The 16,305-nt window shown below is 34.1% G+C and overlaps 1 protein-coding gene across 1 annotated transcript in view; it reads left to right on the top strand.

Annotated features, from left to right (window-relative positions):
* ADGRL3 (adhesion G protein-coupled receptor L3) overlaps positions 1 to 16,305 on the top strand; it is a 777,343-nt gene that overhangs the window by 689,970 nt on the left and 71,068 nt on the right. The window contains exons 15-16 of the mRNA XM_081813155.1: positions 7,987 to 8,053; positions 9,784 to 9,875. Coding sequence (XP_081669281.1) covers positions 7,987 to 8,053; positions 9,784 to 9,875 — 159 coding nt within the window. The remainder of the gene's footprint in view (positions 1 to 7,986; positions 8,054 to 9,783; positions 9,876 to 16,305) is intronic.

Here is a 16,305-nt window from a genome sequence, read left to right as displayed (position 1 = left end):
TTTAAGGACAACTCTAAAAGAGGTAGGATCTCCTCTGCTAGTTAAAAGCCATTCCCTGCCCCCACCCCCAGTTTCTTATTTTCACTTCATTATTCAACCAATATAATCATTTGGGTAGAAAAGTGATTATTGTTTCTTTAAAATACCAGATTATAGTATTATTCAAGAAAGAGCTGAACCAAAGAACATTGAACCTGATGGGGGCACTTGGCTGGCTCAGTCTGTAGAGCATGAGACTCTTGATCTTGGGACCATGAATTACAGCCCCACATTGGGGGTGGAATTTACTTAAACAAACAAACAAAACACATTGAACTTGATAGTATCTACAAGTTATATGCACAGCATGTTTATTTAGTATGTTTCACAATTTCGAAGCACTTCAACCCACTCACAGGAAATTATATATTAATTTGGAGTAGTTCTCCAAGCATATTATTATATGTTATAAAATATTCCCACTTGTAACATTTCATTGATATGAAGCATCCACCTTACTGAACATGTTATTACCTTGATTTTAGGTTGACCAATGGGAAATAGGATAGATAATGAAGAAGTATTTTTCACTAACATAGATCAAGACGATTATTCACTATGTGTGTGAGGAATACTGTGTGTCTATATGTTATTTTATTAAAGGCCAAGAGCATGATTTATGTGTATGTGTATTAGAGATTGACGGCTTATTGTGTCATCATTTCATCACTTGGGAACCCTATGATTGGGCATAAAATTATCATAATATATAAGAATTTGGGGTTGAGAATAATCTTTTCTGTTAAGGAGTTGGCCATACCAGAACTATTTAAGAGAACATCTGGATTGCTGTCCTGTTATTTACAAAATGTGGTTAAATGTTGGCCCTAAGTTGAATGTTGGTCTTAAGTTCTTATTGGAACCAAAGAAATATGATAACTTCCACATCTAGACATCACTTTGTATCATAACTCCACCCACTAGAAGTTTACAGTAAAAAAAGACAGATAATAACATATGTTGATGAAGATGTGGACGAGTTAGAATCCCCACATATTCCTAGTGGCAATGTAAAATTGTGTAGCTAGCTACTTTGGGAAACAGTATGACAGATATTCAAAATGCTAATCATAGTTATTATATGACCCAGTAATTCTAGGTATTTACCCAAGAAAAATGAAAATCTAGGTTCATTCAAAAACTTGTACATGAGTGTTATTATTTATATTATCCAAAAAGTGGAAACACTTTCTCCAACATTTGATGAAAAGATAAACAAAATGTGGTATATCTGTATGATAGAACATTATTTGGAAATGAAAATGAATGAAGTATTGATGCATGCTACAGGATGATCATACCATAAAAACATCATGTTAAATGAAAGAATCCAGTCATAAAAGACTGTACATTGTATGATCCCATTTATATAAAACATCCAGAACAGGTAGACCTTTAGAGAGAAAATTATAGTGGTTCCTAGGACTGGGGAGTGGGTAGGGAAGCCATTGTGAGTGAATTTGGTAGAGACAGTGAGGAGTGACTTTAGGTGGGTACAAGGTTTCATTTCGGTGCCATGAAAATATTCTAAAGTTAGATTATGGTGATAATTTTACAACTTTTAAATAGACTAAAAACATCGAATTGTATATTTAAATGGATGATTTATAATATATTATATTGCAATAAAGCTGCTTAAAAATACTTAAATTTTTACTAACTTACCAAGAGATGACTTTATTAAAAGATTGAATATTTTTACTTGAGACATGTTTCAACAATCTATGCTTTCTGTACAGCATATAAATTTCTCATCTACTCATTGAGAATTTATAAATTTCAGCAAAACTAGAACTTTCATTTATTCTGTAACTCATTGTTTTCTTTGAGAAACACGTAAGTAGCGCCAGGAACTTCGGAGTCAGGTAGACTAGGATAAAATTTGGCTCAACTAATTATTAGTCATGTGGCTATGGGCAAGTCACTTAGTTTTCCTGAGTTTCATTTTCCAATCTATAATGTGGCAGTTATTATGTAAACACTTTGCAAAACTATTACAAAGTTTGAGAATATGTATTTTTGCGTATGTGAGTAAATACATATGTATATGTGTCTGTGCATATGTATGTATATATATTTAAGCAAGCATATGTATAAAGTCTCTGGCATATATAAACGTTTATTAAATTAGAACTATTATTATTATCGGTACTCTTATTTGGCTGATCCAAATGAAGGAATACAGACTTTATGATTAGCAACATTGTTTTAGTTGTAAAATAAGTTGTATTAAAAGCATCCATTTATAGAGTTCTGTTTACAGTTCTTGTGCTGCTGCCTCTATTAATTTAAGCAACGTGGGACTGTGGGAATTATTCCAACATTTAGTATTAATAAATTAAAACAGATAGTGCTTTTCTAACCATTGTAGTCCACCATAAAAACTGTAGGATGTATTTTGCTGAAGAAATAATGAAAAACTTAGTTTTTAAGAAAATAACATATTGGGCACATGAAGACAACATAACCTGCATTTTATGTATGAGATCTAATTTTGAATTCTAAGATCCAAAACTGTAGCTGAACCACAAATTCTAGTCTTGACTACCACGGGTCACAATCCATTCCTGCATCGCTCTGCCAATATTTTTTCCAGTTCATGTACTTGCTCACAAAGTATTTCAAGGTTAGATGCATGAGTGTGCTGTGATGAAAATGGCACTAAAAGAACCTAACAGACATATTACGCAGTGAGCTTAGAACTGGAGTTACTATGCCTGAAGTATATATTTGTCCCTTTTCCTCTTCTCTGCCTTTTTTTTTTTTGCCCCAATTCTCTTTATTCCTTTTTTTCTCTCTCAATCTTCCCAGATATATGTAGTAGAAATATAAAGAGATCTGCATATGTTACAGAGAAAAAAAAGATTATATATTATATAAACGCTCATAAACAACCTGATATAATTAAGCCTTGTAAATTTTATGGTCTAATAGTAGCCAAAGATTGTTTACAGGCTACATTGAATACTCACCAAGGATGGCTCCATCTGAGATTTAGGGTCCTGTAGAAAATGAAGCAAACACCATTGTGAACTTATGTTATTTCAAAAAACTGGTGAATAGTCAGATGTCTACTTTGATAAGAGCGAATTAAATAGGTGACAAAAATACAATGTCCCAAAGCATTTTAATGGCACTATATGAAACATGCTAACTTAGAGTAAGAAACTACACTCTGGTAATGTTACTGTCATCTAAAAGCTTTGTAAAACATAGGTTTTAAGTGGCATTTATTTATGTTGGGTAATTGGTTTACCATTTTTCTAAATACAGAATCATACATTTTTAAAATGACTGATGAAAATAAAGTGGTGAGTAGTTTAATAGTAGAAGAGAATAAGCTTTAGAAGTACGGTTTTCGGTTGTCCTGTTTTGAGAAATTAAGTTGTTTCATTATTTTATTTTTCTCTTTTCTTTTTTTTTTTTTTTTAAAGATTTTATTTATTTATTTGAGAGAGAGAGAATGAGATACAAAGAGCATGAGAGGGAGGAGGGTCAGAGGGAGAAGCAGACTCCCGGCCGAGCAGGGAGCCCGATGCGGGACTCGATCCCGGGACTCCAGGATCATGACCTGAGCCGAAGGCAGTCGCTTAACCAACTGAGCCACCCAGGCGCCCTATTTTTCTCTTTTCTGAGTAAACATGAATGTGGTACTTGCTGGATTGGTAACAGACATTTTTGAGGAAGACTGATCCAGATATCAGCATGTTATTATTTAATATGCAATAATGCTTCTTAGATTTTGGAAGACAATAATTCTGGAAGAGAATAATATGTCCTTGTGGATCAGCGCCAGTTCTTTTTTCTTTAAGATTTTATTTATTTATTTTACAGAGAGAGAGAGAACAAGCAGGGGGAGCAGCAGAGGGAGAGGGAGAAGCAGGCTCCCCACTGAGCAGGGAGCCCGATGCTGGGCTTGATCCCAAGAACCTGGGATCACAACCTGAGCTGAAGACAGACGCTTAACCGACTGAGCCACCCAGGCGCCCCTCACCAGTTCTTTAGAATATTAAATTAATGTCGTAAGACTTTATCAAATATATAACATTATATGTTGCTTTTACGATTTGAAAAAAAATGCTACAAAAAGAGAATTTTTGTGACATCTTTGTATTTAGGCAAATGAGAAAAAAAAATCAAGGCTTATGATATATGACAAGTACTCCTTTGAATTCCAAAATATGTCTGGTCTTTTAAGATTTTTCAGTATTACTTCAAATAAGCATGTAGTAAGGTTAGAAAGTACTTGTTTTTCAACTGCAAGTCATCTCTTTTGTTACAGTACTGCTATAAACATATTAATAAATTATATTCATATGACTTTCATTAAAAAAAGAAATTGACATATCTTAAAAATTAACAAGAATGGCATATTAAAATTAATGATTTCACATATTAAATGTTGCTTAGTGGATAAAGGCAATTTTCAGATAAATTATATTCTTCAATAGCAGGTCTGTCTGGCCATTTGCAAGCTGGACTTTACTGGGCTTAGTGTAATAAGTTGTTCTCTAGCATTTGTCTCCTCTTAACCAGTACATTTTCACTATATCCAACTGACATTGAATGGCCTAGACTTCTAGAATACCATGATGTGGAATATATATGCCCAAGCATATAATGAACACCCCACATAATATTCTGCTTTACCTTCAAGCCAGGGTGAATTCTTTCAACATTGGCACAGGGAACTCATGGCAGGAATCATGCAAACTTTTAAGGTAGTTAATGGGAAAGAGAGGAACTATAGAAAGCTCTGAGAAAGCCAGCATGTGGCCAAAACAACAGCAGGTATGGCCATATGGCAATCGAATTAGAAAAGGGATTTTGCCACACTGCCTTCCAGAAGATAGTCAAGCCCAGGCAGCTCTCATGAAGGGATGATTTACTCGGTACATTTTAATTGTTTCATATTGCCTCTTACACTGTTCAGTTCCAAAGGGAATTTAAATCTATTATACCAAATAGATACTGAAGCGTTTTCTTAAAAAATAAAAAAAATAATAACTTCTAAAGTAATTTCAGTTCCACATTTAAAGATCACTGTGCCAAAAGCATGTTTATTTCCAACTAAGCATTTGCTGAAACTGTTTTCAAAAAAGTAAAGCTTTGTAAGGCTAAAATTTAATAACATTATTTTATTTTAAGGTGAGATTATTTAACATTTTAAAATCCCCTACCTAGTCTAAGGTACTCTGTAATAATATAATTTAAATTATTTGTATAAGAAGCACTTAACCTGTAGAATAACATTTTTCAGAAGAAGCACATTTTCCTTTAAAAAGAATTTGCTGAAAATGTGTTTTACTTCTCAGATTAGCTCTTAAAAACTTGTTTGACCTACAAAGGAACAGGGGCTATACTAGGAACAGTCATTTTGAAATTTATTATTAGTATTCTATCATGTTATAATTTCAGCAGAATTCTTGGAGTGAGTGTGTGTGTGTGTGTGTGTGTGTTTGCATGCACACGCATGTGTGTTTAATCTGGTAAAATGTCATGCTTTGTCTTTTATTGTTCTTATCTTGAGGGAAAATACTGTCTTTGTTGAGAGCAAGAGAGACTCACGAACATTCCCCTGCTCTGGTCTTCCCCCTACCGCACATACACACACCTTTATTAGGATGATAACAAGCTAGCCTATGGTCAGCATGACGATAATGTCCATATTTCAAACTTGAATTTTCTAATTTGTTTCTGCTTATTGGCAGCACCATACTTTTATTATCCATGACCACATTTTTGGAACAACAGACCAATGAGAAGATAACTACTCAAACTAGTAGCTAATAGTTTAAGTATGGATTTCTCCCCTAATAACACTTTTTCAAATAGGATTATTATGTATATCCTGAATAAAATCATCTATGTAAAAAATGTGAACTTGTAATCAGTTTCTTTTTGGAGTACAAATATTATATTTCTATTGAAATTAGTTTACGTATACTTAGGAGAAGAAAGTCAGATTTTGTTGTTTTAAAATTGTTTTTTTTTTCAGGATATATGGTTATTTTTGTTTTGCCTAAGAATCTAGATTTTAACCTTTTTTTAAAAAATTAAGTTACAGAAAAGAAAAAGAAAAACATAATAAACATCACTGCCTCTATCACTCAGATGTTAAGCTATTGCATTTTGGCATGTTGCTTCCAGTAATTATTAAAATAAAACATATAGTTAAGCCCTTTCAATTTTAGTTTTAGTTTTAATCCCTTTCAATTAAAAAAATTACATATGTGTATCTATCAGTAATATGAGTATTATTTTAAATACACAGCTTGAACAGCTATGAATGCTGACCCCCATGCAGTCCAAAAATCTCCATTTAACTTTGGATCCCCAGCCAAAACTTAACTACTAATAGCTTACCATTGATCAGACAGAAGCATAACCAATAATATCAAAGGTTGATTAGCATATATTTTGTATGTTATATATAATATATACTGTGTCCTTACACTAAAATAAGCTAGAGAAAACAAAATATTATTAGGAAAATCCGGGTCACCTGAGTGGCTCAGTCTGTCAAGCGTCTGCCTTTGGCTCAGGTCGTGATCCCAGGGTCCTGCGATAGAGCCTCGTGTCATTGGGCTCCTTGCTCAGTGGGGAGCCTGCTTCTCACTCTCCCTCTGCCCACTTCCTCGTGCTCTCTCTCTCTCTCCCACCTCTCTCTCTCAAATAAGTAAATCAAATCTTTAAAAAAAAAAGAAAAGAAAAAATCCTAAGGAAGAGAAAATACACTTACCGTACTATACTGTATTTATTGGGAAAAAACCCACATATAAGTGGACCCATACCGTTCAAACCCGTGTGGTTCAAAGGTATATAGGGCAAAGATGCTTCATGTTACTTTTTCACTAACTTTGTTATCGTGATCTATCCTATTGACATATAAAAATCCACCTCCTCCCTTTTAACTGTTTTACAACATTTCATCATATGAAAACATTTTATTGACCCATTCCTCTACTGATGGACATAAGTTCTTTCTTCATAGTGTCTCTGGTATTCCATTCATTCTGAGGTTTAAGTAACGTTTTCATAATAATCAAGAGGTATTTACATACTTTGGATTCGCAGTTTTAGGCCACTTAGCAAAACCACTCTTGACGATTTTCCACTGGAGATGTTTTCTTTTTACTTATGCCTCAAATATAGCAAAATGGCAAATAATTCAAGATATGAGTTTTAACATCAAATGTGATTTGTTCAAAATTTACATTAATCTTGCTCATAACTAGTCACTTCCATTTTGTCTTCCTGTCATCCTGAAGAATGAAAATGTAATTTCCCAGAGGCTTTAAGAATTGGGGGAGTATTAAATGTAACTGAAATTAAGTGATTAATAATTTACTTTTGGGTCATGAATCAACTTCACGGGATGCTCAGGATCATTTGCAACCCTGGAAGCACTGGGAGTAACAATGCACTTTGTAAGACTCAAGAACTCTCAAAGGTTGGCTGCCCAACCTAATTAAACTTCAATCTTCTGATACCAAATTTATTTCTTCTTTGTACTGAATTTCCTCAGATCTTCTTGACAGGAAAATGTCACTTTGCCTGACAGCTGATAGACAGGTTATGTAGCACATATAATTGGAGAGAAAAGGATAGCTTAAAGCTACTCGATTTAATGGCTGTGTGTATGGCTTTTTCTCTCTTTTCCTTTTTTTTTTCCTAAAGTTTCTATGACACACACAAAAGGCCTTAGCAAATAGGCCTAGTGCCATTTTTTCCCTGCTTCCTCCAGGGGTAATTATCTTACTCCATCAATAGTGCTGTCAGAAATTGGGCACATAATTCAGCATTTAAATGAACAAGCAATGTAATATTTCCTGTCTCCCAGTGGAATGCTTTGCAGTTCACATTCTTCTCTGTCACTCGTTCACTCTTGATGTATGTCCCACAGCCAGTCCTTGAATGCTTTCTCTCCCTTGTGTCTCATTGCAGATGTTGGCTCCGACTTGATACCTACTTCATTTGGAGCTTTATAGGACCAGCGACCTTGATAATTATGGTAAGAACTCCTCATTAACTATGTGTTTCCCAGGTCAAGAACTAAAACTTCCACCATCCTTGCATTGACTACCTTTGATTCACATAGATTATTTTGGGCAAAGCATCTACTATCTGACCCTATATAACTCAAGCAATGAGACACTCATTCTAGTCTACTTTTATATTGTAAATTACTTAATCAAAAATGTTGCCGAAGAAAACAGCCCGATCTCACAAAAGCCATTTGGTTCTGTAGGTTTTTAAACAGTGATGATTTCAAGTTTCACAGCAATATATTTATTTTCTTTTTCATTTGGATAATTTGAATTATGAATGGAATCGGAAATTGGAAATGCGGCACTATACCTTACTATTCCTTCCAGTTTTGTTTTTTATAAACATCTCAAAAACTTTAAAATCCAAAAGCATTTCACTTGAGAATGGCACAAATTAGTTAAGCAAACATTCTGGAACCATACTTCCTTTTGTATTTTTAGATGCATAATGTCTTGATTATTTCACATATGAATTACTTATCCTAATTTTGGTATTATTATTTATGTACTCATCGCTTTACAATACAAAATTGTTCTCCATTTTTTAAAATAAAATGGCCTCTTGATTTTGAATAAGATATAGATCTACAATCCCTTGACTATCTGAAATCCCTTGAAGCAGGTATATTTTAGAATTCAGAAAGTTTTCAGACTTTAGAAAGATAATATGGTACATGTATTGCATATTATATAATATTCCTTGTAGAGAAAAAGCAGTTGCCCAAAATCAAACACATCAGCCAATACTCACAGTAGGGACTGGGCAGGACTCTGAAACCAAACACAGTAATAATTCAACAGAAAAAAAAATTGGAAAAGTAGGAGCAAGTGGAATAAAGACAGAAGAGCCTTATGTCGGTACAAATCAGGTTTTCCCACCAAATGGGTTTAGTTAAGGTTAGACTTTTTTGGCCACTCAATTGATTTTTTACACTTTTCAAACTTTTTGGACTTGATAAAGGATTATAGAACTGTATTATTGAGAGAACTTCAGTAGGGCTTATAATTGGATTTCCCTAGTCCCTACCAATCCTAAATTTTGGAACATATAAACAAGCCATGTCACAAAGGGCAATTCAATATGTGGTTTTTCTATACAGTTTACATATATGTGATATATAGAATTCACCCTGGAACTTTTTGTTTTAAGTCCTGTGCTCTCTCTGCTTCCACTGACAAGACAGTATCACTGGGGGTTTCCGGGACTTTAATCCTAGTTTGATGTAGCATTAGAATTAACCACCATTTTATAATCCTTTTGATCTAGCTCTTCAAAAATGTATTGATTTTAGTATTTATGATTTTGTAACGTAGCATTTCAAAATATATCCCTAAACAACAAATTCGGGGCTTTGTTCAGATGGTAGAACGAGTAACACACCTGTATATATATTTTTTAAACATATACTTGGCTTTGACTTGCTTTACAATTTCCACAGCATCATTCCAACTGCTGCTGATTTTGTATTTGTTCGTATTTTGGCATAATAGTGCTTTGTAACTCGTTGGTATCCCAATTCCCTAGAGTAGCTTTTTGCCTTTACTAAAATACTAGGCAATCATCTATGATCAAGTTCCTTTATAAGTATAGCGAGATCTAATTTCCCAAAACAACTCATCTGTTACGGAGAACAGACTTCCTTTTTTTCTTATATTCCAGTTATGCTACATAACAGTACTTTTTACATTCCAGCTTAATGTAATCTTCCTTGGGATTGCTCTATATAAAATGTTTCATCATACTGCCATTCTGAAACCTGAATCGGGCTGCCTTGATAATATCAAGTAAGTGATTTTTCTTTTTTGTTCTCTTTAGCCAACCTAATTTGGGTACCCTAAATTATCCCGACCTTTAATTCTACTGAAATCTTGTGACAAAATGAAGAGGATCAATGTGTTGTCTTTGCTGAAAAGATCACCTATTGACTGTTGAGATGACTTGATCTTCATTCAGTAGAATGAAGCTGTCTTCAAAAAAACTTTTTCCCCTACACTCTGATTTGTAGCATGATAAGTTTTTAATATGTACATTTATGTATTTTGTCCTGAAAGCAAATACAAAGTATCTGTATCTGGGCAGACTGTTGTTTCTTGGAGCAATAACCATATCTGTTCCAACACTCCATCTCCCCCTCAGGAGCACTGTGAAAAGAGTCAGATGGTGGCACCTGCAAGTACTAAAGGGAGATTTTCCACCACAGGAGAGGAACCCCCAAGATTATTGATCTGGGCATTTGTATAGCTGCCCTCCTCTCCTTCTGAGAGAGGGAGAGAAAACACAACTCCCTGATGTAAAATCCTATGGTGTATAAATACAGGGCTCCGGGCTTTGGCCCCCTTTGAAATGTTAACGTTTCCCTCCTGGGAGGTAAATCACTCCAAAAGTCTCTTGCTATCTATTCAGCCATCTTTCAACTTCCAAGGTTTGTCCTTTAACCCAAATTCTGTTTTTCTATGCTCAGAGAGCCCTTGCCATGCAGAGATATGAAAATATTCACATTCATTTCCACACTAGTAGCACTTTTGTATATACACAAAAAGAAGCTAATTTACATTTTCTGAAAAGAAAAATAGCTCCTCAGTATAACCAAAACTGTTATCTTGTTCCTTCTGAGGCTGTGACATTTGAGAAAGATAGTAATGTGGAGATGTATATTAGTCATTAGCATATTATATATTAAATTGCAATTTGTATATAATTTGCCTATGCTATGTATTCACTTGGCTAAATGTTTTTATTTCAGTGAATGTACTTTCAGCAGTTTCATGAGGTCACCTGTGACTTTTTTTTTTTTAAAGATTTTATTTATTTATTTGGGACAGAATGAGAGAGAGAGAGAACACATGAGAGGGGATAGGGTCAGAGGACGAAGCAGACTCCCTGCCGAGCAGGGAGCCCGATGCGGGACTCGATCCCGGGACTCCAGGGTCATGACCTGAGCCGAAGGCAGTCGCTTAACCGACTGAGCCACCCAGGCGCCCCACCTTTGACTTTTCTTGAACTACCTCAGATAGCAGCTGTGTCACTCATTTTCCATCTTTCTACCTTTAGTTCCTGACATGGTTCCTTGCCCATAGTAGGCCCTTAATGAATGTTTATAGGATAAAGCAATAAATTAAAGACGTTAGTGACAAAAGTGTCTTGACATGAAGCACTTAATTTTGTTGAAGGAACCACCTGTCTAACTTAATTGAAAAGGGTAGCTAAGAAATTAGAGAAAATAATGGAATGTAGCAAACTAGGAATTATCTACTATGAGTAGTAGGCTTTTGTAGTTCTTAATGTTACTTAGTTGAGGTAATAGTCATTATTTTGTTGAATTGTGTACAATTAGACTGCCCTTCTAAACTGTAGTAATTAGTTCCTTGTACCATCTTCTCCTGATGAAATTGAATTTGCATAAATAAATAAACAGGCGTATAAAATATGTTTTCTCTGTCACATCATACTTTTACTCCCCTCAGTGTAAATTACATCTTTGTATCTATTATTTTATAGTATAAAGCAAAGTGCAAGTAATGCTTTATTACCATTTATGTTAGGTTTTTAATGTACTATCAGAAGTAAATACTTTGACATTTAGTAACAGCTTTTATAATGTTAAGAATCAGGGGGAAGAGTTCTTGTACTTAGTACTGTCACATATTTTAAAAGATCAATTTGTTCTGTATTTATTCATGTATATTTCTTTAAGTGATATGGGTTGAATCTTTATGATGTTATAGTTTAAAAAAACAGACACATAAAAGGCAATAATTCATGTAATGACATTGATGGCATTAAGCTTTACATTACAAAGTAAAGAGAATATCTTGATTTAAATTCTGTCCAAACTGTTTTATAGTTTATATAGCCTTTGGGAAGTTTATTTAAACTTGCTGAGCCTTCCTGTCATCTTTAAAATGGGTATAATAATGGGGCACCTGGCTGGCTCAGTCAGAACATGTGACTCTTGATCTTGGGGTGGTGAGTTCAAGCCCCACATTGGGCTCAGAACTTACTTAAAAATAAATGAAGGTATTAACTATTTTTTTAAAAAAGAAAACTGAAATAAAATGGGTATAATAATGAAATACCCAACCATCAAATGAGCAGAGGAATATATACAGCTTTTGATGTTTTTTTTTTTTTAAAGAGTCAATAAAACAAGGAGAGACATTAAGTAGTTGTTAGAGAGGGTGGTTTCAAAATAGAAAAAGCATGAATACAGACATGCTGATGAGGAAGAACCAGTAATAGAATGGTTAGAAGCATGGGAAAGGGAATGATTGTTATAACTGTGACCTAAGGAATTGTAGGGTAGAGATTGTAGATGTCCAGAACAGTGGTCAAGCATTCCACTCTATTAGATTACATGAAGGATACTTTTCTATCAAGGTAAGAGAAGCTGTGAAGGAGGATTCTTTTCCACTGAGACTGGTTGAAATAAATAATAGGTGTGATATAGATTATGTTGGAGGAGCGGGGGCAGGACAGTAAATTGAGGAATTTTTGCCTGCTCTCCTCTATGAAGTAGGAAAGGTGGCCACCTGCAGGATATAGGAACATGTTGAAGAGAGAAAATAAGAAAGAAATCTCAAGAAAATATTCCTTAAAACTTCGCAGACTCTGAAGGACATCTCATTTTATTGAAAACATATTAACCATTTAAGAAGTACCTGTAAAGAAATCAGCAGAGCATAATTGATTAGGAAAGAATTTAAGAAAGGTAATAATAATTTTGAACATTAGGGAAAACACAAAATCTGGCATCCTTTTTATTTAAAAAAATAAGGATCTTTGTAAAATGTATTTTTAAATGTTATGGGTGGTATGAGAGTATTTATTTTGGAGACATAAGCATCATTTATCTGGAAAGGGCATAAAAGTTAATGTCTTCCTGTTTTTGTTTTTTGTATTTTTGTAAAATGCTGAATAAGATGGGCTACCTTGCTCAATTTATTGAGAAAAAACCCACCATATAAGGACTGGAAGTCCTTGTCTTTCTTAAAACCATTCATTCATTTATCAAATATTTACTGTCTTTATTATATGTATTCTTTCACACATAGATCTGTCCTTTATCTAAAATGTGTTTCCTTCTCCCCATATTCACTGCCACCATTTTTTTAAGCCACCATCAACTTCTGCAGAAACACTGCAGTGGTCTTGTAACTTCTTTTCCCATATTGATTCTTGCCCCTACCTTCATCAGCCAGAGTGATCTCTTGAAAAGCGTAAATCCCATCATGCAATTGCCTTGGGTAAAACTCTTCAGTGGCTTCCTGTTACTCTCACACAGTAGTCCAGACTACCCCGACCCACTAAGCCTTCCTGTTCTAGTTGCTCCTTTCTTTCCTTAGCCTCTTGTTAAGCCATTTGCCCCTTTGGCCATTCTAGATGGGCTCCCTTTTGCTTCAGGTTTTATTGTTCCTGTTTCTCTACTGACTTTATTTTCCCTAACACTATGCCTGGCTGACTACCCTAATTAATTTAATTATTATTTTAAAAAATAATTTAATTATGTTTTAATTCAAAATTTACTTCACGGGGGCGCCTGGGTGGCCCAGATGGTTAAGCGTCTGCCTTCGGCTCAGGTCATGATCCCAGGGTCCTGGGATCGAGCCCCACATCGGGCTCCTGTCTCAGTGGGGAGTCTGCTTCTCCCTCTGCCTCTGCCTCTCCCCCTGCTCATGCTCTTTCTCTCACTCTGTATCTCTGTGTCTCAAATGAATAAATAAAATCTTAAAAAACAAACAAACAGAATTTACTTCACGGTCATTAAAATAAACACGTGTGTGTGTGTGTGTGTGTGTGTGTCTGTGTGTGTTAGTTTAGAGCTTTCATTTTGCTGGCTCATTACTATATTACTGATATACTCCAGAACAAATAATAATAGAGTGAATTAGTGTAGGTAACATGATTACCAAGGAAATGAGGTATGCCAATTCTCAGATTCCCAAAAACGTAATCAAAATTTAAAAATACATTTCTATTTGATCTTTGCTTACTTGTCTTTGTCTCTTTTTCATCAAAATGAGTAATTATATTTGGGGGAAAAAAGTAATTCCACTCATTTGAATTTTCTGGTTGAGTTTCTGACAAGTTGAAATTAGAGCTTACAGTAATCATAGCAAAAATAGAAACTAATTTTAAATATATACATATATGTGTAAATAGGAATAAAACAGTTATTGAATCAAATTATATTATTGCTGAAGTATTATGACATGTAAAACCTTAATTCTTGAGGAGCATTTAGAGCACTCTTAACTTTTAACTTCAAAATAAAAATGTATTGCTTGCATAGTTATCAACTGTTTCTTCTATTACTGGTTTAATAACATCACAGGTACTTTAAAGAGTGAAAAGTAATGGCAGAGGTTTTTAGGGCTAAGAAAGAAAATTGGTGCCTGTATGGAGTGACAGGGAGTCTACTTAGGCTTCCCTTCTCTGTGTCTGTCCCTTAGCTCCTTTCCCATGTACAGAATTCTGCATCTGGACTTCTCATTTTGGCTTAGACATGTTTTCTGATTTCTGGTCTCTCCTCTTCACCTAGGTTTGGCTTGAGTGATGGGATGGCATACATATTGTCAGGTGGTTTAAAGAAATAGTTTCACTTTGCTTCCTTCTTCCCAGTTCTCTAATTGCTAAAGGAAGGAACAGTAGTAGAGGGGAGTAATGATTCAGCGTCAGACACTTGGGTTTGAATTCCTATCGATCTAATCATTGTTACATTACCTTGCAAGTTTCATCATGGCTCTCAGTCTCAATATCTCCTCGGAATTGGGGATAATTGTATCTACTTTGTAGAGTTTTGAGATAATTAAATATATGCGTAATGCATACATCACATAATTTGTGCCCATACAAGATGGTTTGATTATTTTGAATACTATGTGAAAAAATACTGCTGCCTTTAGTTCTTTGTGCTTTCCATGGTGAAATTTGCTCAATCTCATATTAAAATCCCATTAGAATTTGACGGGCTTTGTTTACCATGCGGTGTCATTAAGAATGTGTATAAATATATATATATAAATATGTAAATTATAAATATATTATATATATATAGTTTAAGCCAAACTTATTCTGTTATGAAAGAATTGTCTCTAGGAGGGAAATGCTCATTTAATTAAGTAACAAATTCTGTAGTTAGTTCTGAAGAAAAGAAAAAGAATATGCTTAGTGAGTTTGGACACATGTCACACATAAAGAAATCTAAGAAGGCTTAGGGATGAATAGAAAAATGTTGTACCTTACCAGCATCCACAATAACTTATTCTGTTCTTGAAGGTAACTTTTACTTTGAGGACTATGTTTCTAGGTATTGGTCAGGTCAGAATTACATTCAGTTTGATGTTACCTTATTACATTATTACTAGTATTACATTATTTATAGTGTAAGGGTGGTAGGGTTCTAAAGACTGAAAGCAGAAGAGCAAATTGAAATAATCTTGAAAAATGCAACAATATCACAAGAATATTTTAACCCTTTAATTTTTCTCCTTTATATTAACATATTAACATGGACATATATGTATATGTAGCTAGAGAGAAAAGACACACGCAGGAAAGAAGAGAGCCTCCTTTTCAAATGATATTGTCTTTATACTGTAGTCAGAGCAGTATCCTAAAAACAGTTTGAACCTTTATGAGAAGAGTAAATCTAGTTCTGTGTTGTACTTAGCAAAAATATTGATCCACTTCAAAGTTTCTGGATGAGTTTTTAGGAAAATATTTTTAGTACTTTCTCATTTTTCTCAAAATATTAGCTAGTGATATAAAAATTTTGAAATATCAATTTAAGTTTTTTAAAAGGAAGCTCAGTGTAGTCCAATAATCCATGCAGACTTAAAAAGGAATAGCTTATATCTCCAAGCAATTGATTTCATTCTTAGTTTACCTTTCATTACCAAAACTACTAAATTCAAATTTAAATTTTACACATTTCTACTTATATTAAATATTTAGTGATGTTGTTTTTAAAAACTGTCACCTCTTTGGTGAAAAGATTACTGGATCAACATACTATACTAAAGATGTGTTTTACCAAATTTTTCTTTGTCAGATAAACTTCCTAATGCTCATACATACCATAAGCTTTCTAGCTCTAGAAAGAGTAAAACTAGTAATTGATTTATTTATTCATTGTAATAAAAAAATAATGTTCAAGAAAATTTTGAAAGGAGTATCATCTGTTATTTCATTTTCCCCAGTCTTTCTCCATTTCCT

This window comes from Leptonychotes weddellii, chromosome 2 (assembly GCF_054177405.1).
Source record: "Leptonychotes weddellii isolate Sample4059 chromosome 2, ASM5417740v2, whole genome shotgun sequence".
Taxonomy (NCBI): domain Eukaryota; kingdom Metazoa; phylum Chordata; class Mammalia; order Carnivora; family Phocidae; genus Leptonychotes; species Leptonychotes weddellii.
Note: the sequence above shows the minus strand (reverse complement) of the source record. Positions and strands in the feature narration are given on the sequence as shown.